Below are 25,141 nucleotides of genomic sequence, written 5' to 3'. Positions count from 1 at the left end.
GTTCATATGTGGTCCTACATCTGACCCCAAACGCTTATATATGTGGTCCTAAATCTAACCCGGACCGCTTTCATATGTGGTCCTAAATCACAACCTGGACCACTTTCATATGTGATCCTAAATCTGACCCAGACCACTTTTGTATGCGGTCCTAAATCTGACCCAGACCACTTTCATATGTGGTCCTAAGTCTGATACAGATCTGATATTTTTTAATGTGACTTCAGTGTGAACGTCCAGATCACATTTATCCGACCTTTATGTCTTTGAATGTGACATATTTACATTTATATTCATCCTCCATATTTCCTTCTGCAAACTCAGTGTGTGTCTTCGTGGTCTCGTATTCCATCAGGACCTCTTTAGTGCATGTGGGTCACTTCAGGACCTCTTTAGTGCATGTGGGTCACTTCAGGGTCACGTTCAGTTCAGACTCAAAACTGATAGAAGTCGCATTTTATGTGGAATATGAAGCAACACACAAACAAATCAGATTTCACCTAAAAATCCGAATTGTGTTTTAAGACCTGCTGTGAACGGAGCCTCAGATCAACTGACCTGAATTTGGAATATTTATTTTGAAATATATATATATATATATATATATATATATATATATATATATATATATATATATATATATATATATATATATATATATGTGTGTGTGTGTGTGTGTGTGTGTGTGTGTATATATATATATATATATAGGTTTATTTCGTTATTACGGCAGTGTATTAGAAAAAAAAACATTAGTTAGTACGAGAATAAAGTGGTAATATTTTGAGAAAAAAGACATGATATTATGAGAATAAGTCATTTAAAAAAAAAAACAACACACAATTTAACAAAAATACTGTACTTTTATGAGATTAAAATCGTAAAATTATCAGGATTTCAAAGGCTGGAGGACATGGTTTTGGTGTTTTTGCTTAAATATTACAGTATACATGTGGATGAGAAACAGGATGTGTTTAATAAAATATGGTGTTGGTGTCGATCCTGGAGCTGAAAGTGTTCATTTATTCCCATGTTTTGATGGATGGACGGAGCATTAACCAATGAAAACAGACCAGGAAATGTGTCGGAACTTTATAAGAGCAGGAAACATCGCAATGTTATGTTACGACATTTACAGTGTTTTTCTTCATCGGAAACAAAAACGCATATGGAAATTAAAAATGTCAAAGAAAATGATATTTAGGGACAACTCAACCATCTATATTTATTAAAGAATGGACTTAATTCACTTTTGCAGATGAATTATTCATTTATTTATTTAGTTTCCGACTCAAACTCATAATAGTTTTAGTTTCTGCAAAGAAGAAGAAGAAGAAGAAGAAGAAGCTGATAAAGTCAATAAAAGCTCTGAAAACAGTTTTCAACTTCCAAATACAGTTTATTCATATGTGAACCTGTACCTGCAGTCAGGACTCAGGGCTTAAAGGGTTCATGTTTTACTCTAAACTCCGTCTACAGTTGTTTAATTTCCAGGTAAAGTGACGCGTATTGACTTTAAAGGCATTGCCTGTTGCTGTTGCCATTGCCTGTTGCCATTGCCCGGCCCCTCCTCTGTCGTCTCCATCCCATCCTGGTCCTTTTAATTGCAGTCACGCTCATAAAGGGTTGAAACTGGAGTTTTGGTGTGCGTCGACCTTGGCGCCGTCGCTGGGTCTTTGAAGTCCTGTTGCACTTCAACAGAATCATCTTTAAAAGCCATGATGCAACTGGGCTGATATGAGTGGAACCCGGGAGGAGTGGAAGGACACGCCCACAGCACCGCCCTCCAACGCTGTCTGAGCAGAGAACGGGAACGACAGCTTCTGACGGCTGTCGACTCTGACCTTTGACCTCTGGACTCAACTCATGATGCTGATGGTGAAACTGGAGGGTGTGACCCCAGAACTGGACTGGGACTGGGACTGGACTGGGACTGGGACTGGAACTGGGACTGGAACTGGGACTGGACTGGGACGTCATATTAAAAACACACATGTATAAACCCACACATGTATAAACGCACACGTATAAATGCACACATGTATAAACGCATACGTATAAACGCACACGTATAAACAAACATGTATAAACGCACACACGTATAAACACACACGTATAAACACACGTATAAACACACACGTATAAACACACACATATAAACACACACGTATAAACACACACGTATAAACACACACGTATAAACACACACATGTATAAACACACACGTATAAACACACACGTATAAACGCACACATGTGTAAATGCACACGTATAAACATACACATATAAACGCACACATGTATAAACGCACACGTATAAACGCACACACGTATAAACACACACATGTATAAACGCACACATGTATAAACTCACACATGTATAAATGCACACATGTATAAAGACATACACGTACAAACGCACACGTATAAACGCACACACGTATAAACACATACGTATAAACGCACACATGTATAAATGCACACGTATAAACATACATGTATAAACGCACACAAGTATAAATGCACACGTGTATAAACACACACGTATGAATGCACATGTATTAACACACACATGTATAAACTCACACACGTATAAAGGCACACATGTGTAAATGCACATGTATAAACACACATGTATAAACGCATACGTATAAACACACTTGTATAAACACACATGTAGAAATGCACACATGTATAAATGCACATGTATAAACACACATGTATAAACGCACACGTATAAACACACTTGTATAAACACACATGTATAAATGCACACATGTATAAATGCACATGTATAAACACACATGTATAAACGCACACGTATAAACACACATGTATAAACACACACACACAAACTCATTGTGCAGTGTTTGTCCTTGGGCCATCGCCGCCATCGCCGCCGCCGTCGGCCGCTCTGAATGACATTAAATGTAGGTGACTGTAAACTTGGGTAATTATGATAAATGTGAGCGATTATGACGAATTATTCCCCTCCATTGTACTAATAGTGTAATTAGCAACAATAATCAAAGACTTATGATGTTGAAATAAGGCGACGCCGCGGACAATTAAACGGCGAGGAGCTAATAATGGAGAACTTCTGGTGTTTTCCTGGGGGGCAGACATACTGTTCCTTTAAAATTCGCCTGTTTTTCCTACTAATTCTGCCCCGTGATGAGAGAAAATGAAAATAAATACTCAATTAAGGTTCAGCATTGGTGTTTAACGGCGTGAATGTGAATGAAAGGTCGTCCGAAAGACGCAAAAACACAGCGAGAAACGAACGGCGAGCAAAAGTTTCAACAGGTTCGGATCCAGTTAAAAGTGGTCTGTGGTTCTGATGCATGAAAGGGTTAATAAATAAAGGACAGACGTGAAATCAGGGGAGTTTCTGTGTTAAAGGTGTCATCATGTAACGAAACTGAGTGGATGTGGACCTCCTGGTGCGTTCAAAGACACTCCGACATCTCAGATCTACCTGAACTCATGAATGAAACCAAAGACTTAAACTGAAACATCCTCCAAATATAAACCTACGTTCAGACACATGGGACCTGGATCTGATCTGTTCCAGACAGTCTGAACAGCACTAATCTGACCCAGACCACTTTCATGTGTGGTCCTAAATCTGATCCGGACCATTTTCATATGCGATCCAAAATCTGACCTGGAACACTTTCATATGTGGTCCTGAATCTGACCCAGATCACTTTCATATGTGGTCCTGAATCTGACCCAGACCACTTTCATATGTGGTCCTGAATCTGACCCAGATCACTTTCATATGTGGTCCTGAATCTGACCCGGACTACTTTCGTATGTTGTCCTAAATCTGACCCAGATCACTTTCATATGTGGTCCTGAATCTGACCCGGACCACTTTCATATGCGGTCCTAAATCTGACCCTGACCACTGTCATATGAGGTCCTAAATCTGACCCGGACCGCTTTCGTATGTGGTCCTAAACCTGACCCGGACTACTGTCGTATGAGGTCCTAAATCTGACCTGGACCACTGTCGTATGAGGTCCTAAATCTGATCCGGACCACTTTCCTATGTGGTCCTAAATCTGACCCAGACCACTTTTGTATGAGGTCCTAAATCTGACCCAGACCACTTTCATATGTGGTCCTAAATCTGACCCAGACCACTTTTGTATGTGGTCCTAAATCTGATCCGGACAACTTTCATATGCGATCCTAAATCTGACCCAGACCACTTTTGTATGAGGTCCTAAATCTGACCCAGACCACTTTCATATGTGGTCCTAAATCTGACCCAGACCACTTTTGTATGTGGTCCTAAATCTGACCCAGACCACTTTCATTTGCGGTTCTAAATCTAACCCAGACCACTGTCAAGTGAGGTCGTAAATCTGACCCGGACCACTTTCGTATGTGGTCCTAAATCTGACCTGGACCACTTTCGTATGTGGTCCTAAATCTGACCCAGACCGCTTTCGTATGTGGTCATGAATCTGACCCGGACCACTTTTGTATGCGGTCCTAAATCTGACCCAGACCACTTTTGTATGAGGTCCTAAATCTGACCCAGACCACTTTCATATGTGGTCCTAAATCTGACCCAGACCACTTTTGTATGTGGTCCTAAATCTGACCCAGACCACTTTCATTTGGGGTTCTAAATCTAACCCAGACCACTGTCAAGTGAGGTCGTAAATCTGACCTGGACCACTTTCGTATGTGGTCCTAAATCTGACCTGGACCACTTTCGTATGTGGTCGTAAATCTGACCCAGACCGCTTTCGTATGTGGTCATGAATCTGACCCGGACTACTGTCATATGTGGTCCTAAATCTGACCCAGACCACTTTCATATGTGGTCCTAAACCTGACCCGGACCACTGTCATATGAAGTCCTAACTCGGACCCAGACCACTTTCATATGTGGTCCTAAACCTGACCCAGACCACTGTTATATGAGGTCCTAAATCTGACCCAGACCATTTTCATATGTGGTCCTAAATCTGACCCAGACCACTTTCGTATGTGGTCCTAAATCTGATCCGGACCACTTTCATATGCGGTCCTAAATCTGACACAGACCACTTTCGCATGTGGTCCTAAATCTGACCCGGAACACTTTCGTATGTGGTCCTGAATCTGACCCGGACCACTTTCATATGTGGTCCTAAATCTGACCCAGACCACTTTCGCATGTGGTCCTAAATCTGACCCGGAACACTTTCATATGTGGTCCTAAATCTGATACAGATCTGATATTTTCCAATGTGACTTCAGTCTGAACGTCCAGGTCGCATTTATCCAACCTTTACGTCATTGAAATGCGACAAACATCACAATTCAGGACCTCTTTAGTGCATGTGGGTCACTTCAGGACCTCTTTAGTGCATGTGGGTCACTTCAGGGTCACATTCAGTTCAGATTTAAAACTGACAGAAGTCACATTTAATGTAGAATATGAATCAACACAAAAAAATCAGATTTCCCCTAAAAAGAGGAATTGTGCATTTAGACCTGCTGTGGGCGGAGTCTATTTGAATCAGCTGATGGATGTTTCTGTCAGTGGAATCAGAGGCTCGGTCTACAACACAGACGATCACACAGGATATGAATGATACCAAAGAACCAAAAAGAAGAATGAGAGCATGGACACACAATACTTCATATAATGATAATTAATAAACAAATATTGAAAGTTAAGTTCCTCCTGAAAATAAGGTGAAAAAGAATTGACCAAAAAAAGACATATTCTGACCCTGTTATTGTAAAATAATATAAATAAATGTATTTGTGTTTTAATGGGAGTATTTAAAGGGTTAATGAAGTGTGTGTCTGGTCTGATTGAACCACAGGTGAACGTGTCCTGGACCGGTCTGCTTTGGTTTTGGTCGTTGGCTGGTTTTTCGGTGTAAATGCGTTGGTTTTCCATCAGATCCACGTCCACAGTCACACCATAATTAGTCACAATGGCTTTAGTCAAAGTGCTCTCATTAATTAAATCAGTGTCATGAGTGTGTGTTTCTTCTGTTTTTCACTAAACCAATAAAACCACTTGAGACAAACAAAGAACTTTTCTGAAGCGGAGGATTATTACCACGGCGAAATTATCCATTTGGTTCAGTTTTATTAAACGGCGCCCCACGCTCGCCGCCGCTCCAAATGGAATCTTTAGAGTCCACAATAGCCAATCACAGGCCATTATTATTCGAGTTTTCTAATTAGGCTCCTTAACGAGGACGGGGCTGTTTACAATGGAGCCGTTCAGATAAGGACACAGAGGACAGGGGGACGCCGGACGGCAAATGGAGCGCTCCTCTGCACTATCAGTGTGTGACAGCAGATAACAGGCCAAAGTGGTAAAGTGGGTGGGTCTGAGTGGGTTTAGAGTGGGTCTGAGTGGGTCTAAGTGGGTTAGAGTGGGTCTGAGAGGGTCTAAGTGGGTTAGAGTGGGTTAGACTGGGTTAGAGTGGGTCTAAGTGGGTCTAAGTGGGTTGGAGTAGGTCTAAATGGGTTAGAGTGGGTCTAAGTGGGTTACAGTGGGTCTAAGTGGGTTAAAGTGGGTTAGACTGGGTTAGAGTGGGTCTAAGTGGGTCTAAATGGGTTAGACTGGGTTAGAGTGGGTCTAAATGGGTTAGACTGGGTTAGAGTGGGTCTAAGTGGGTTGGAGTGGGTTAGAATGGGTCTAAGTGGGTTAGAGTGGGTTAGAGTGGGTCTAAGTGGGTTAGAGTGGGTCTGAGTGGGTGTGAGTGGGTATAAGTGGGTCTAAGTAGGTTAGAGTGGGTCTGAGTGGGTTAGAGTGGGTCTAAGTGGGTCTAAGTGGGTTAGACTGGGTTAGAGTGGGTCTAAGTGGGTCTAAGTGGGTTAGACTGGGTTAGAGTGGGTCTAAGTGGGTTAGAGTGGGTTAGAGTGGGTCTGAGTGGGCTAGAGGGGGTCTAAGTGGGTTAGAGTGGGTCTGAGTGGGTGTGAGTGGGTATAAGTGGGTCTAAGTAGGTTAGAGTGGGTCTGAGTGGGTTAGAGTGGGTCTAAGTGGGTTAGACTGGGTTAGAGTGGGTCTAAGTGGGTCTAAGTGGGTTAGACTGGGTTAGAGTGGGTCTAAGTGGGTTGGAGTGGGTTAGAGTGGGTCTAAGTGGGTTAGAGTGGGTTAGAGTGGGTCTGAGTGGGTTAGAGGGGGTCTGAGTGGGTTAAAAGTGGGTTAGAGAGGGTCTAAGTGGGTCTAAGTGGGTTAGACTGGGTTAGAGTGGGTCTAAGTGGGTTGGAGTGGGTTAGAGTGGGTCTAAGTGGGTCTGAGTGGGTTAGAGTGGGTCTGAGTGGGTTAGAGGGGGTCTGAGTGGGTTAAAAGTGGGTTAGAGTGGGTCTAAGTGGGTTAGACTGGGTTAGAGTGGGTCTAAGTGGGTCTGAGTGGGTCTACGTGGGTTAAAGTGAGTTAGAGTGGGTTAGAGTGGGTTTCAGACCTTGGATCTGGACCTGGACCTGGACCTGGACCTGGACCTGGACCTGGACCTGGATCTGGTCAGGTTTCAGACCCTAGACCTGGACCTGGACCTGGTCAGGTTTCAAACCGTAGACCTGGCGCTGGCCTGAGCCCTGGACCCGGCTGTGTGAACCCCGTCCTCGTGCTGCGTTCGAGTACCTCTGTGTGTGTGGGCTGTACTGTGGTGCATTCACTGTTTGTTCTGTAACTCTGGTGTTTTCAGTGTAAATGCCACTGAAGCGGCCGCTGGACGCTGCATTCAGGCGTCCCTCGGCTCTGCGGTAAACGTGACATTTGTCGTATTGTGGGGTTTGTTTTTATTTGTTGTTTTCTTAGGTGTGAGCGGTGCATTTCCTGTGGGTTTAACCTCACATTCATCTGTTTTTTTTTGTTTTATTTATTATAATTCTGTCTTTTCAAACTCAAACATCTGGACGTTTTGGACATTTATTTGTCGTCTTTATCGTACGAGACTCTTAGTTTGAATGTCCTAAACCTCTGTTGTCCTGTCCATTAAATGTCCTTAAAGTGTCTTTGAATCCCACTCTGTCCATCTCATCCCTCCTCTCCTCTCGTCTCTCCTCATCTCGTTAATTTCTTTGTGTTGGTTTCTCCACCTCTGACTTCCTGTCACTCCGTCTTTAATCATGTCTCCGTCCGTCCGACTCTCTGGTAGTAATTATTCCGCTTGCACACGCAGACAGTTACTCATTATCTCTGGCGTGTGTTGATGTGTGTGTCGTCGTTACGACCTCTGACCTCGTTCCAAACACACAGCAGCTGTCAGTCTGCTCCGGATCAGAGGAAACTAACCGACTCCACACCTTAACTCCTGTTCTTACCTTAAACCACCCTTAAATATTCAACCTATGTGAAGTAAAGCACGAATCTGTTCGGCCTCAGAGAACTAAATACGGACACTGAGTCTGTTCACGCCCACACCAGTACTCCCACCAGTATCCACCAGTATCAGTATCCACCAGTACCAGTATCCACCAGTATCAGTATCCACCAGTACCAGTATCCACCAGTACCAGTATCCACCAGTATCAGTATCCACCAGTACCAGTATCCACCAGTGTCAGTATCCACCAGTACTCCCACCAGTATCAGTATCCACCAGTACTCCCACCAGTATCCAATTACTGGAGTTATCTGATTATTATTGATCATGTGAACAGGATCATCTGATCATCTTTATCTGATTATAATAACTCAGATTATCTCACCTTCATTTGTCCTCAGTTCTCAGATGTCTTCACACATCTACAGGTTCATCTGGTTTATTCAGTTCTTTTACATCTGTACATGTAAATAAATAAATAAATAAATAAATAAATGTATATAAACAGACGCTCTATTCTATACTCTATAGAGTATAGAATAGAGCAGTGTTTCCCAGCCAGTGTACCACGGCACATAAGTGTGCCATGGAAAATCATCCAGTTTCACCAGACTGGTCCTCTAAGTGAGCGGCATGATATAGATTCGGGATGCACCGATACCAATACAAGTATCGGCATCGGCTCCGATACTCAGTGTGTGTATTCGTACTCGTACTCGTAAAAGCCATCCGATACAAATGCACCGATACCACTCATGGCCATGTGACATTCCCAGTTCAGTGCAGCAGGTACGCAGCGGTGGAATAATGTGTGAGGAGTGTGAAGAGTGTGGAGATTTAACCAAATAAATGACGGTGATAAAAGTAACGCTGACTGACAGTAACGTTACAGACACAGACAGATACGGACGCAGCGTTCTGTCCGTCTTCTGTGTACATTACATCTGTTTACCAGGTGCTCGCGGATGCGTAAACAGAATGAGAATACCAGCGGGAGTACGGAGCGGTGCGGACCGCCGCCAACAGAAGTGAAAATGAAACTTATCACTCATTTCTCTTTTCTCTTCCTGCTGAAGCCAAGCTGTTAAACCTTACCAGTGAAAACACTGCAATATTAGTGTCACATTACTGTTCCCTCTGTCGTCTCCATGTTTGTTATTACTGACTTTCTTCTTCTTCTTCATAAAACTTGACTCTTCTTCGTGGTATTTGTCCAGTATGGTTAATTCAGAGCGGCGCTCCCTGGTGGATTAATTGACAAACGCTCATTCCAACACATTAAATGTCAGTAGCAGCACTTTGTTCCAGTCAGACTAATGACAACAACAATAAAGCACATTTACAAAAGGAACTAAGAACTGGAATGGGATTATTAAGGACTCGTATCAGTACTCGGTATCGGCAGGTACTCAAATGTAAGTACTCGTACTCGGTCTGGAAAAAAGTGGTATCAGTGCATCCCTAATATAGATACATACGACAGCATGCACCAGTGACCCACTCTACACCAACAGTCCCCTCTTTCCCTTTGCAAAATAAAAGTGAAAGTGAACTGGCCCTGATGCGATGTGCTCTGTTGATAAAGCCCCCCTCACTAGCGATGAGTGGATTAGCGAGTTACCCGCAAACCCTGGATATCGGGTTGGGGCAGGGGGGATATGCCTCCCATACTATTACACAATGGACCTCAATTCGGGGGTCCGTTCAAGGTGTAGCTGACGCACCCCTATCAGCTTTCTTGTTCCAAACGCCCCACGACAGTGTCACCTGTGCACCCCCACCCCCCCCCCAAAAAAAAAAAAAAGTTTTTAAAAATTAGATTTCAATAAATATAATTTATGTGACGTTTTTGTTTGGTGGTGTGTCCTGTGATTTTTGTCATGTGAAATATGTGCCATGGTTCAATAAGGTTGGGAAACACTGGAATAGAGTATACAATAAAGTATATATATATATATATATATATATATATATATATATATATATATATATATATACATATATATATTGGAGGAGGAGGAGATGGAGGAGGACGAGGAGGATGAGATGAAGGTGTCTCCGTGGAACAAAGGTGTAAATCCAGTGGTGGCTCAGTCCGTCTGCAGACTGTGTGATCTGAGCTCAGTGTCAGAATACAAACCTCCGATCACAGAAGGAAATGAGCAGACATGAAGCCCACTGTTTCCACTGTGTGTACCTGTGGTTCCCAGGCTGATGCATTATGGGAAAAGGCTTTAAGGGAATCCACTTCCACACACACTGTGTACTGTGGGTAAATCTGCCTCTCCTCCTCCTCCTCCTCTTCCTCCTCTTCCTCCTCCTCCTCTTCCTCCTCCTCTTCTTCTAACACTAGTGATTCAATTACATCTGAGGAGGTGATAGTGAGAGCAGGAGTCAGAACGATGACAGTTACTGAGGGTTTACACTATTAAACTGTGTGTGTGTGCGTGTGTGTGTGTGTGTGTGTGTGTGTGTGTGTGTGTGTGTGTGTGTATACTCACTTCCTCCTCTCCTCCTGGTGCATTCTGGGTATCTTATGTGTCATATTTATTGTAACCACTTTAAATCTTTGCTTCATCACCTTTCCATGGAATTCCAGATGTTTTAGTTTAGTCTTTAGTTTTAGTCGGATGACTTTTAATTTTAAACCATTTTATTTCTTTTTATGTCCATTTATTTTTGTGTATTTTTGTGTATTTCTGTGTATTTCCATTTATTTCTGGGGGGGTTTTCGTTGACCTGATCATCTTTCTCTCCATCATCAGTAAAATGACTGATTTACCTACTTTCACGTTGCTGTAAAAATGCCGTTAGTTGACAGAACCAAACTAATAATCCTGGATCCGTGACCTTTGACCTCTGCGGCATGACTGGTTTTCATCTATTCATCGTTCTTGCGGTCTCCTTCAGTGTCATTGTTTTTGTCGTAAATTCTCCGTTTCCCGTCTTTCCCATTGCGTTTTTCGTCCCTAAACGCCTCACGCGTTGCTTTAAACCCCTTCTTCCTGCGTCTCTGTCGTCATGGTGACCGTCGGAGGTCGCTCCGACCTTGCAGTAGCTTTTGTCTCGTCCCTCGCCGCCATCATGTTAGCTCGTTATCAGTCGGACACAACGGGCTCCTGAAGCGGCAGCGTTAAGACAATGATCCGCCGTCCCGCCGAGACGCCGATGCCGCACGTTCCCGAACACGTACCGTGGCGAGGAAACCGACCCTCGGCACTCTGGGTATTGTCCAAAGATCAGAGCGTAGGTGAGTTGTTCTTTTTAATTAATCATTTGTCCTTCAAACGGGGAAAGTTCCGCTGCCGTAGATAATTAGGTCCCAGAGTTGGCGGCGGCGGCAGCGACGCCTGCACACCTGCCTTTGTAGCGTTAATCTGAGTGTGGGAGGAAGCACGTCCCCGAAGACACCACAGCAACGAAGACGCCACGGCAACAAAGAGACAACGATAAAGAAAAGACAACGGTAACGAAGAGACAACGGCAATAAGGAGACAATGGCAACAAGGAGACAACAGCAACAAAGAGACAACGGCAATGAGGAGACAACGGCAACAAGGAGACAACGGCAATGAGGAGACAACAGCAATGAAGAGACAACGGCAACAAAGAGACAAGGGCGACAAAGAGACGAGGGCAACAAGAGCAACAAAGAGACAACAAAGAGACAATGGCAATGAAGAGACAACGGCAACAAAGAGACAAGGCCAACAAACAGACAACAAGGAGACAACGGCAATGAGGAGACAACAGCAATGAAGAGACAACGGCAACAAAGAGACAACAAAGAGACAATGGCAATGAAGAGACAATGGCAACAAAGAGACACGGCCAACAAACAGACAACAAAGAGACAACGGCAATGAGGAGACAACGGCAATGAAGAGACAATGACAACAAAGAGACAAGGGCAACAAAGAGACGAGGGCAACAAGGACAACGAAGAGACAACAAAGAGACAATGGCAATGAAGAGACAACCGCAACAAAGAGACAAGGGCAACAAACAGACAACAAAGAGACAACGGCAACGAGGAGACAACAGCAATGAAGAGACAATGGCAACAAAGAGACATCGAACAGAATGAGCAAAGACCAGTGAAGGACCTGACTCCGCCTCCTTTTATCAGAACATTTGGACAGAACTGTTCCCCCCGTTCTTCTGTGGTTTTTATCCCAGTCCACACGTCTCCTCCTCCTCTTCCTCCTCCTCTTCTTCCTCCTCCTCCTCTTACTCCTCTCCATCCTCCTCTTCCTCCTTCTCTTCCTCTCCTTCCTCCTCCTCCTCTTCATCCTCCTCCCCCTCCTCTTTCTCCTCCTCTTCCTCTTCCTCCTCCTCCACCTCCTCTTTCTCCTCCTCTTCCTCCTTCTCCTCCTCCTCCTCCTCCTCGTCTTCCTCTTCTTCTTCATCCTCCTCCACTTCCTCCTCCTCCTCTTTCTCTTCTTCTTCCTCCTCCTCCTCCACCTCCTCTTCCTCCTCCTCTTCTTCCTCCTCCTCCTCCTCCTCCTCCTCTTGCTCTTCTTCCTCCTCCTCCTCTACCTCCTCTTCCTCCTCCTCTTCTTCTTCCTCCTCCTCTTCCTCTTCCTCTTCCTCCTCCTCCTCCTCCTCCACCTCCTCCTTTCGTCTCTGTTTCTCTTCAAGGTCGTTTCTATTATAATGGATACATTTGCATATTAATTCATTTCTTTCCATTTTTTCTACATTAGTTGTTGTCAACATGTATCAGCGCTGATCAAACATGTCGTCCACCAGAGACCAGTGTGTGTGTGTGTGTGTGTGTGTGTTCACACGTGAAGAAAAAAAACACACATTCAATAAAAATACTTTATATTTACAGGGAAAAATAGACATAAAAAATAAACCAGTGAATTTAACATGAGTTTGAATCATTTTAAGGCTGAAAAAGTTAGATTTTTTACAGTGGGTTTGGTTTGTTGTTTTTTTTTTTTTTTTATCTTTAGGACAAAACAGAGACATGAAAACCTTTAAGCAGCTCCTTCTAGTGTCACATGGATGTTTTCAGAGGCTTTTAGTAAATATCACATCATTTCCTGTCGTGCTTTGTAACATTTAAGGAATTATCTTTTGAAGACCAAAACCAGAACATAAAGACTCTTGTCTGTTTTGTTTAATTTTTTGTGTATTTTGATGATTTTTTTGTGTGTTTTTGTGTCTGTTTATGGTGTTTACTGTTGGAGTCAGTTGTGCGTTTGTTGGTTTGTTTGTGTTTGTAGGTTCATTTGTGATCGGTCCTCTGCTGGTTTTGGTCATCAACGCACATGTCGAAGCATAAATGGGTCAAATCCAGTTGTATTTGAGTCTTTTTGTGTATTTTTGGGTTTTTATGGTCAGTTCGAGAGGATTTTCTATGGATTTTTGTGTCATTTTTTATGTTTTTTGGGTCTTTGAATTGTTTTTTTGGGTCTTTATGGTCAGTTTGGGAGGATCTTCTGTGGATTTTTTGGAGAACTTTTTCATGTTTTTTGGGTCTTTAGTGTCAGTTTGTGAATTTGTAGGTTTATATTTGCAAGTCTTTGAGTCTTTATGTGTTTTATTGGGTCTTTGAATTGGTTTTTTGGGTCCATTTGTGTCATTTTTCATGTTTTCTGGGTCTTTGCATTACTTTTGTGGGTCTTTATGGTCAGTTTGAGAGGATTTTCTATGGATTTTTGTTTCATTTTACATGTTTTTTGGTCCTTGAATTGGTTTTTTGGGTCCATTTCTGTCATATTTAATGTTTTTTGGGTCTTGAAATTATTTTTGTAGGTCTTTATGGTCAGTTTGGGGGAATTTTCTGTAAATTTTTGTATCATTTTTCATGTTTTTTGGGTCTTTGAATTGGTGTTGTGGGTCTATTTTTGTCATATTTTATGTTTTTGGGTCTTTGAATTGGTGTTGTGGGTCTATTTTTGTCATATTTTATGTTTTTGGGTCTTTGAATTGGTTTTGTGGGTCTATTTTTGTCATATTTTATGTTTTTGGGTCTTTGAATTGGTGTTGTGGGTCTATTTTTGTCATATTTTATGTTTTTGGGTCTTTGAATTGGTTTTGTGGGTCTATTTTTGTCATATTTCATGGTTTTTTTGGGTCTTTAGGGACAGTTTTTGTGTGGGTTTTTTTTTTTGGGGGGGGGGGACTTTTTGATCAATAACACACATTAAAGCATAAATGTGTCGAATCCAGATGGTGTTTGAGTCTTTATGTGTATTTTTGGGTCTTTGAATTTTTTTTCTTTTTATTTTATTTTATTTTATTTTTTTTGTCTATTTGTGTCATTTTATGTTTTTGGGTCTTTGAATTACTTTTGTGGGTTTTTATGGTCAGTTGGGGAGGATTATCTGTGGATTTTTGGATCATTTTTCATGTTTTTTGGGTCTTTAGTGTCACTTTGTGCATTTGTAGGTTTATATTTGCAAGTCTTTGAGTCTTTATGTGTTTTATTGGGTCTTTGAATTGGTTTTTTGGGTCCATTTGTGTCATTTTTCATGTTTTCTGGGTCTTTGAATTACTTTTGTGGGTCTTTATGGTCAGTTTGAGAGGATTTTCTATGGATTTTTGTTTCATTTTCCATGTTTTTTGGTCCTTGAATTGGTTTTTTGGGTCCATTTCTGTCATATTTCATGTTTTTTGGGTCTTGGAATTATTTTTGTGGGTCTTTATGGTCAGTTTGTGGGAATTTTCTGTCAATTTTTGTGTTATTTTTCATGTTTTTTGGGTCTTTGAATTGGTTTTGTGGGTCTATTTATGTCAGATTTTATGTTTTTGGGTCTTTGAATTGGTGTTGTGGGTCTATTTTTGTCATATTTCATGTTTTTTTGGGTCTTTAGGGACAGTGTGTGTTTTTTTGTTTTGTTTTTGGACGTTTTGATCAATAACGCACACATTGAAGCATAAATGTGTCTAACCTAGATGGTGTTTGAGTCTTTATGTGTATTTTTGGGTCTTTGAATTGTTTTTTTTTGGTCTATTTGTGTCATATTTTATGTTTTTTGGGTCTTTGAATTACTTTTGTGGGTTTTTATGGTAAGTTTGGGGGGATTTTCTGTGGATTTTAAGATCATTTTTCATGTTTTTTGGGTATTTAGTGTCAGTTTGTGCATTTGTAGGTTTATATTTGCGAGTCTTTGAGTCTTTATGTGTATTTTTTTGGTCTTTGAATTGGTTTTTTGGGTCTATTTCTGTCATTTTTCATGTTTTTTGGGTCTGAATTCTTTTTTTTTTTTGGTCCCTTTGTGTCATATTTCACGTTTTTTGGGTCTCTGAATTACTTTTGTGGGTCTTTATGGTCAGTTTTGGGGTATTTTCTTGGGATTTTTGTATCATTTTTCATGTTTTTTTTGGTCTTTGAATTAGTTTTTTAGGTCCATTTCGGAAATATTTCATGTTTTTGGGTCTTTGAATTACTTTTGTGGGTCTTTATGGTCAGTATGGGGGAATTTTCTGTCAATTTTTGTATCGTTTTTCATGTTTTTTGGGTCTTTGAATTGTTTTTTGGGTCCATTTGTGTCATATTTCATATTTTTTGGGTCTTTGAATTGGTTTTTTGGAGTCCATTTGTGTCATATTTCATGTTTTTTGGGTCTTTGAATTGTTTTTTTGGGGTCCATTTGTGTCATATTTCATGTTTTTTAGGTCTTTGAATTACTTTTGTGGATCTTTATGGTCAGCTTGGGGGAATTTTCTGTCAATTTTTGTATAATTTTTCATGTTTTTGGGTCTTTAGTGTCAGTTTGTGCATTTGTAGGCTTATATTTGTTAGTTTTTGAGCCTTTATGTGTATTTTTTGGGTCTTTGAATTGTGAATGTTTGTAAGTCTGTTTGTAGTTTTAGGTGTGTGGTTTAGTTTTGTGGGTCTTTGTTGTTGCTTTGTGTGTGTTTTCTGTCTGTTTGCGTCCCCTCCGTCCGTCCGTCCGTCCTCCGCGGTGACAGATTCCGTCTTTATGAAAACGCTGTCGCTTCGGTTCTGATAAATGACGCATCTCACCTTCAGCAGCAGCGGCGCCGCCTCCTGATTGGACGACGGTGACAAATGCACTTCCTGTTTCCAGTAAAAGTGACGTGAAGGATGAAAGTGTCACAGATGACTTTAACGTCCAGGATTTATTTCACCTCCGTCTGAAGTGGAAAAAAATACAGAAAAAATGAATAAAGTTTCACCGTTTTATCAAATTATTTCATGTTTTGTTTATTTTTCCAGTAAAATTTTAGTGTATAATCACCTGGAAAGAAATGAAATCTCACAAATATAAAAGGTTTCATCTGGGTGGTTTTTGTTTTGTTTTTGTTCTATATTATTATTATTATTATTATTATTATTATTATTATTATTATTATTATTATTATTATTATTAATAATAATAATAATAAATGCATTTTAAAAATATATATCATTCAAAAGTTTGTTTAAATTATTTGTTTTGGCTCCATTTGTGTCATTTTTCAGGGTTTTTTGGGGGTTTTTAGTGTCAGTTTGTTTGTTTATAGTTTTATTTGTACCAGTGTTTGTGAGTCTTTATGTGTATTTTTGGGTTTAAATGAGTTTTTTTGGTTCCCTTTGTGTCATTTTTCAGGTTTTTTGGGGTTTTTAGTGTCAGTTTGTGTCTTTATAGTTTTATTTGTACCAGTGTTTGTGAGTCTTTATGTGTTTTATGGATTAATGGATCAATCATCAGTTGGTTTCAGATGTCGGACACTTTTCCTCCTGACGTCTTCTGACATTTCGCTGTTTGACGGCTGCAGGCGGCGTTGGGATGATTGACAGTTTGACGTTGCCGGTGATTGGCCGATGGCTCCCGCTGACAGGATGCATGTGTTTATTTTACTTCCATTAAAATCCCTTCATCAGACGTCTGATTGACTTTATGAACAGTCTCAGATGATTGGTCCTCTGCTGGTTTTGGTCTTAACGCACATGTCCAAGCAGAAATGTGTCAAATCCCGATGGTGTTTTAGTCTTTAAGTGTATTTTTGGGTCGTTGAATTGGTTTTTTTGGTCCATTTATGTCATTTTTCATGTTTTTTGGGTCTTAAATTATTTTTGTGGGTCTTCATGGTCAGTTTGGGAGAATTTTCTGTGAATTTTGGATAATTTTTATGTTTTTTGGGTGTTTGAATTAGGTTTTTGAGTCCATTTGTGTCATTTTTCATGTTTTTTGGGTCTTTGAATTACTTTTGTGGGGTTTTATGGTCAGTTTAGGCGAATTTTCTGTGAATTTTTGGATCATTTTTTCATGCTTTTTGGGTCTTTGAATTGTTTTTGGGGGTCTTTATGGTCAGTTTAGGGGGATTTTCTTTGGACTTTTGGATCATTTTTCGTCTTTTTTTTTGATATTTGAACTGGTTTTGTGAGTCTATTTTTGTCATATTTCATGTTTTTTGGGGTCTTTAGAGTCAGTTTGTGTGTGTTTTTTTGTTTTGTTTTGGGACTTTTGATCATTAACGTACACGTCAAAGCATACATGTGTCAAATATAGATGGTATTTCCCGCTTTATGTGTATTTTTGGGTCTTTGAATTAGTTTTTTGGGTCCATTCCTGTCATATTTTATGTTATTTGGGTCTTTGACTTACTTTTGTGGGTTTTTATGGTCAGTTTTTCTGTGGATTTTTGTATCTTTTTCCATGTTTTTGGGGTCACTGAATTGGTTTTTTAGGTTCATTTCTGTCATATTTCATGTTTTTTGGGTCTTTGAATTATTTTTGTGAGTCTTTATGGTCAGTTTGGGGGAATTTTCTGTGGATTTTTTGATAATTTTTCATGTTTTTTGGGTCTTTAGTGTCAGTTTGTGCATTTGTAGATTTATATTTTTGAGTGTTTGAGTCTTTATTTGTATTCTTAGGTCTTTGAATAGTGTTTTTGGGTCTATTTGTGTCATATTTTATATTTTCTGGGTCTTCAGAGACAGTTTTTGTGTGGTGTTTTGTTTTATTTTGGGACTTTTTGATCATTAATGCACACGTCGAAGCATAAATATGTCAAATCCAGATAAAACGGCTGATAATTGAATGTGTATGAGATTGAAAACCTCCCTTTCTAACAGCGTTTTTTTTTTCTCTTTTGTGCTTTTTTCGGTTAGTGGAGTCCAGTAGTCCCAGTCTTCTGTCTCCGGATAATTCTCTGGAACGATCCTTCTTCATCCGGATGAAGTCGACATTAACGAAGCGAGGCGTCCACATCAAGTCCTCAGGATATAAGGTAAGATTAAACAGAAGGATAAACCACGGACACGTCTGCAGAAACAGAGGAGTTCAACATATGGGAGGACACTATGTTTATACGCAACTGTTTTTTTTTTTGTTTTTTTTTTAAAAGGACATTTTCCCCTCTGCGTTACTGAACTGGACAGAACAGATTAAATAAAGCAAATATGAAGGATGAAGATGTGGGAACACCGCAGAAAAACCTTATTTTATATCCAGTAAATACACACAGATCCGGTTAAACAGATGTAGTGGGCCCTAATTAGCTACAATGCTAACATTCGCTAACACCAAACGTCCTTATTTCCTTGTTAATCCTTGTACCTTCATCTTCTCAGCTCCATCCTCTTCCTCTAAACTGGATCATCACATGTGAACTTGGTGGAGTTTTTCCATCATCCGTCCGAGAATCTCCGATTTTGCGTTTCCATCTATTTACACGCAAACGCGAACATGGATATTTGCCGAAATCTGCACTTTGGGCGGAGTTTTTAGAACTCTTCGATTATTGTGCACATGTCCGTCATTGTCATTTAAACCTGTGTTTCCAACCTTTTTGAGCCACGGCACATGTTTACTTTAGAAAAACACAAAGCACACAAACCAAACAAATGTAGATTTACCTCCGCCAAGGAACGGCAGAGGTTCTGTTTTCATCAGGGTTTGTTTGTTTGTTTGTTTGTTTGTCTGTCTGTCTGTCTGTTAGCAAGATAACTCAAAAAGTTATGGAAATTTTCAGGAAATGTAGATACTGGCACGAGGAACAAAAGATTAAATTTTGGTGATGATCGGGGGGTTGGAGTGGGGCTGACCTGCCTTGGCAGAGGTCTGTGCTCCCCAAGTGCTTCTCTAGTTATGTAAATGTAATCTAAATCTAGTCTGTATTTACTTCCTCAGTGTGAAACCTGGGTCTGTTTAGTTGAACTCAACGTTAATTTTCTTGCAGGAATTGAAGATACACCAATCTTCCTCAACAGTTTTTCCGGGCAGGGGGTTCACGGGAGACGCTGTCACAGGGCGTTTGGGGAGATTTTCTGTGGATTTTTAGATCTTTTTTTTTTTTTATCTTTTTGGGTCCATTCATGCTTTTTAAGTCTTTAGACACAGTTTGTGTGTGTTTTTTTTGTTTTGGTTTTGGACTTTTTGATCATTAACACACACGTCAAAGCATAAATGTGTCAAATCCAGATGGTGTTTGAGTCTTTATGTGTATTTTGGGTCTTTGAATTGTTTTTTTTGGGTCCATTTGTGTCATTTTTCATGTTTTTTAGGTCTTTGAATTACTTTTGTGGGTTTTTATGGTAAGTTTGAGGGGATTTTCTGTGGATTTTTGGCTCATTTTCCATCTGTTTTGGGTCTGAAATTTATTTTGGGTCCATTTGTGTCATATTTAATGTTTTTTAGGTGTTTAGACATAGTTTGTGTGTGGTTTTTTGCTTTGTTTTTGGACTTTTTGAGCCACAGCACATGTTTACATTAAAACCCAAAGGCACACGAACCAAACCAAAGTAGACTGATGTAAATCTAAAGTAAACCTAGTCTGTATTTACTTCCTCAGTGTGAAACCTGGGTCTGTTTAGTTGAACTCAAAGTTGATTTTCTTGCAGGAATTGAAGATACACAAATCTTCCTCAACTGCTCTGGGTCTCTTGTTTTTTTGGGGGGAGGGGGGGCTGATCTGCCTTGGTGGAGGTCTGAGCTCTCTGAGTGCTTTTCTAGTTCTGCAGATGTTAACAGCAGACTGTTGTCGAACAGTGGCTCATTGGTGCGAACAGTCGTATGTGTTTATATGATGCTGTTCTTAAACCAGTCAGGTAAACCTGGATCATGTTCCACGTACACCTGATGATTTCTAACGGCTCACTGGTTGGAAACACTGTGTAAACCATAGAAACAAACACAGACAAAAACCTCCGTTTACTAAATCCTCGTCTACGTAAACGTCCCCTGAGTCGGAGGTTTTATTCAAATCAGTCAGATTTTTACAGACGTTACCAGGTTTAACTGCGAACTGAATCAAACTGAAGCAACATGAACTAAAACAAAGATAATTAAAGATCCAACCATCTTTGTTTGGCTTTTCGGACACAGTCATCCACAGTTTTTTCAGCTTCTATAAATGAAACTCTGAAGGTGGACGTTAAAACATTAAAGCAGCATTAACTGTTACATCATCAGACTCAGCTTTAATGTCATTCATGAAAGAACCAAATATGGTTCCCCAGGCACTGGTGTTAGTACCATGAGAAAAAAAAAGGATAAAATATGAAATAAAGAGAATAAAGGAAAATAGAATAAAAACGACCATAAAATATGTAACATATTAATAATAATTACTTCTTACTATGTAAAGAATTATCAACTTTTCATGGAATTACAATTTTATTTAAATTTGATTAATTTTTAAACTTCTGACCTCTGACCCCTGACCCCTGACCTCTGACCCCTGTGTTCCGGCCCAGGTGATACACATCACGGGCCGGCTCCGGATCCGGATGGCGCTGACCCACAGCCGCTCGGTTCCAAACCAGATCATGGGGATGGTGGTGGTGGCCCACGCCCTGCCCCCACCCACCATCAACGAGGTCCGCATCGACTGTCAGATGTTCGTCACCAGAGTCAACATGGACCTGAAGATCGTCTACTGTGAGAACAGGTACCGACGGGTCACACCTACACCTCCACCCAGGTTATAATAGTTTTGGATTTTTAATTATAGTTTAGTTTTAATTAGTTTTGACTTTTTTTTCTCTAATTCAGTTAGTTTTAATTCGTTTTTAGAGCAGGTTTGCTAGTTTTTATTAGTTATCGTTTTTTTTCTGAATGCTTAGTTTTAGTTTAGTTTAGTTTAGTTTTAGTTATTTCATATATTTTATCTTCCTCACCATCCTATTCAAAGAAATTAGTGAGGCACTGATCAGTGGGTTACCCTGGACACTTTATTTGGGGGTCGGGTTAGGGCGGCTCATTGACTGAGCAGAGACACAAACACATGTACATTATGATGTGTAAATTCCCTATAGCAGGTTGGGGGGGGTGCGATCCATACACAACGTCACTTACGTGAAAACACTGCGAAGATGTGCAAAGCGTGAGAGGAGATGCACAACGCAGCCAGCAGTTTAACTAGATAGAAACATATATAAACCAGACAGAAACATATATAAACCACTTCTAAACATATATAACCCAGTTCCTCATCAGTAAACCACACCTTAGCAGATATGTCATATCTTAATCATCTCCAGTTCCATTATTAGCCAACTTTGCTTCATTTCAGTTCAGCTAGCTGTAGCTAGTAACATCAAACGTTTTTTTTAACATTCTAACAGGTTCCATACCTCTGTAATTGGATTAGTTTTCATCCTCCTCTTTTCTCCTCTTCTAAACTGTGCAGTTCAGGGCTTGGAAGGCCTTTTCATGGTGATAAACTCTCCAGTCTTTACCTGGATGCTAGTTCAACACCTGTCTGACACTGTCATTCAGCTCCGCTCTGTCTCTGTCACTCACACACACACAGTGAGCAAAAAAAAAAAACCCGACCCCACACATCACTAAAGTAAATCCCAGACAGGACTGTGCTGCTTTGTCCCAGCTTTAGTCTGTATGTTCCAGGTAGAGTGGGGACCAGAAGACGACTGGAAACCACCAGTGACCAGACATGACAGACTGTGAAGTGTTGTATGGTGCTGCTAGCTAAAACTGCTGGAGCGAAATAAATTAATTTGATGTCAATCCGACATTTACAAAGACAAAAACGAAGGGATTTTTATCCATAATTTTTATACGTTTTAGTTAGTTTTGTAAGCTCACAATACACTTTCAGTTAGTTATCGTTTTTTTTCTTTTAATTAGAGTTTTTATTTATTTCAGTTAACAAAAATGTTTTTTCAGTTTTAGTTTTCGTCATTTCGTTCATTTTCATTAACGATTATAACCTTGACCTGCACCTGCAGGGTGTTCTTTTCTTTTCTTTTCTTTTCTTTTCTTTTCTTTTCTTTTCTATTTTATTCTCTTCTATTCCATTGTTTTCTTTTTTATTCTGTTCTATTCTATTCTATTCTGTTCTGTTCTGGTCTGTTCTGTTTTATTCTATTTTATATTCCACTATTGTACTCTTCGTGGTGCGTTCGAGGACACTCTGGTAAAACTGTCTTAAATCCAGATCTGCGTGTCTTAGATCAGTTTAAATGTAAATTCCCTCCGTTCTTTTCTTGGGCTCTGTTTTTTTCCTGGAGGCTGTTTGTTCATTCCCGTCCCATCGCCTCCGTTTGAGGGAAACGCTGTTAAAGGTGTTATTCATGAGGACGTGTGACCCAATCCTCGGCGGTTTTAACAGTGGAATATGTGTGTGATGGATCTATCGGCCTCCTTCTGTCCAGATAAAGCAGATAGGCATCAGCCGTGAACCGGCCCCGATTCATATCAGCCCAAAAAAACAAGCCCTTCATGTTTTATTATAAAAGACAGGACGGCAACGCACCGCAGACAGATTGGTTTTTTCTGCTGGAAAAAAGGACACGATACGAGGCAGATGATGATGATATCGATGCAGAGACGGACACGAGCATTTCAGGATGAGTTTGGAAGAGAATGAGAAATCTGCCCTCCAGACATTAGTCTGCCCCGAAAACCCACTTTATCACAACCGTACCAGGGAAATGGCTCTGTCTATCCCCTGGACACTGTGTCCAAATTAAACCTGTTAGAGATGATGTGTGTTACCTGGACAATAGACACAGTCCACTGTGGTTCCACAACAACTGCAGGGTTTAGCAGAACTTGGTTTTAATGGACAAGTAGAAGAGAAGACAACGGAAAACAGACGGATTTCACCTGAAGTTACAAATGAAAACAAAACAAGAAAAAAAGATTCACAGGTTTTTTTATATTCAATTCACTGGGTTTATTAAAGGACCATCAATCTATCATCCATCCATCCATCCATCCGTCATCCATCCATCCATCCACCCACCCCAGAAGGATGGAACCAGAGTTAATAAAATCCATCTAATTTAATTAAAAAACAGTTAAAATATAACTTGAATAAATAAATAAATATGTAAATAAATATCGGTCTATATATAAACTATAATAGAAATTCCAGTGTACTTATTGGTGTAATAATAGATATTAACGGTAACGTCTAAATTCTGTGGGTTTTTTCGTTTTCAGGATCAACGACTACATGGATCTGACTCCGGTCGACATCGTGGGGAAGAGGTGTTACCAGGTTTATTCACGCCGAAGACGTGGAGGGAATCCGACAGAGTCACCTGTACTGTGAGTATCGCTTCTCTGATTGGACCGTGAGCTCCGTTGAGGGCATTCAGGGACCTTTCTTATCCAGATTTCAGATCCGAGGTTTTATTGTTTAGTGTTGAAATTATTAAAACGTTGACTTTCTTATGAACTTATAGAACTGTAAGTTTTGACTCCAACCGTTACTAAAAAAAAAATAAATAAAAAACAACACCAACGTGGTAATGAGCCTAAATGGTTAAAATCCTTCATAAGTAAACGCCTCATGAACAGAGGTGTGTCTCAGTCACAGTTTGCTGCTTTCAGTGTGTAGGTGGAGGATGTAGTTGACATTAGAACCAGCCTGTGTTCTTCAGCTCCATCGGTGCTTTTGTATGAGTTGTTGCCCCCCTGGTGGACGGACGTGGTACTGCAGACACTTCTTCATGAGTCTGAAAACTCATTTACTCAAATATGAGTTACTCCATGTTGGAAAACACTGAACATCCTCCATGTTTGAAGTTTATCAGTTGGATCTTCTGGTGTAGAACTCCCACCGTCCTCCACTCACATGCACTCAGAGCGCGTGTGCTGCATTTACTGCCCGTCTGGATGATTTGTGGATGATTGTTGTTTGTTAGGTTTTTACTGTGTGGTGCTAAAATCTGAGGAAGCATTCGGGGACACGTTGTGTTTCACAGCGATGGTGTTTGGGCAGAACACCTAATAATAATAATAATAATAATAATAATAATAATAATAATAATAATAATAATAATAATAACAATAATTATAATTTTGTTGCCTTTTTTATATTTCATCAACTTGATCCCTGAACAAAAATAACAAATACTCAATAACTGTCCTTTTAACTCTTTAAATGAAACAAACTATATTTTTTGTGCAAAAAAAACACACGTTTTTCCCCAATATTCTACACATAAATTCTACTATTTATTTATTTATTTTATTTTTTCCTTCCGTCATCTGTCAGTGATTAACTCCAACACTAGTTCATATTATTATTCTTTTTGGTTCTAGGTCAAATGTTAAATGTTAAATGTGTCAGTGTGTATTTTGGACTCACTTGGTTGAAGGGTGTTAGTGTAGGAGTTTAACACTGTTTATTATGGGATAGTTTTAGATATTAATAGAGTTCTGTGAATTATTAATACAATCGTCACAAATGTCAGATTTGCGTGTTTCGAGGCTGATTTTTCTTCCTGTTTGAAGATAAAATTTAAATATCGAACACTGTGGTTTTAATTTGTTCATAATAAACGCCGTCGTCCAATCAGGTTTCAGATGTGGACAGTAATTGTTCGTCGTCTCTGAAATCAGCCTGTGGTTCAAAACGTTGCGAATTAAAGGACCTGCAGAAGACAAAGGCCAATTTGAGGAT

At 40.1% G+C, this 25,141-nt stretch overlaps 1 protein-coding gene across 1 annotated transcript in view; it reads left to right on the top strand.

The window, feature by feature from the left end:
- Positions 1-23,807, top strand: part of LOC115416340 (neuronal PAS domain-containing protein 3-like) — a gene marked incomplete at its 3' end in the record, with an annotated part of 76,770 nt that extends 52,963 nt beyond the window's left edge. The window contains 4 exon segments of the mRNA XM_030130089.1: positions 18,375-18,493; positions 20,961-21,154; positions 23,674-23,731; positions 23,733-23,807. Of these exon segments, the coding sequence (XP_029985949.1) occupies positions 18,375-18,493; positions 20,961-21,154; positions 23,674-23,731; positions 23,733-23,807 (446 nt within the window).
- Between the last annotated feature and the right edge of the window lie 1,334 nt (positions 23,808-25,141).

The sequence above is a fragment of the Sphaeramia orbicularis genome, unplaced genomic scaffold (assembly GCF_902148855.1).
Source record: "Sphaeramia orbicularis unplaced genomic scaffold, fSphaOr1.1, whole genome shotgun sequence".
NCBI classification, from domain to species: Eukaryota; Metazoa; Chordata; class Actinopteri; order Kurtiformes; family Apogonidae; genus Sphaeramia; species Sphaeramia orbicularis.
This window is presented reverse-complemented; position numbering and strand designations above follow the sequence as displayed.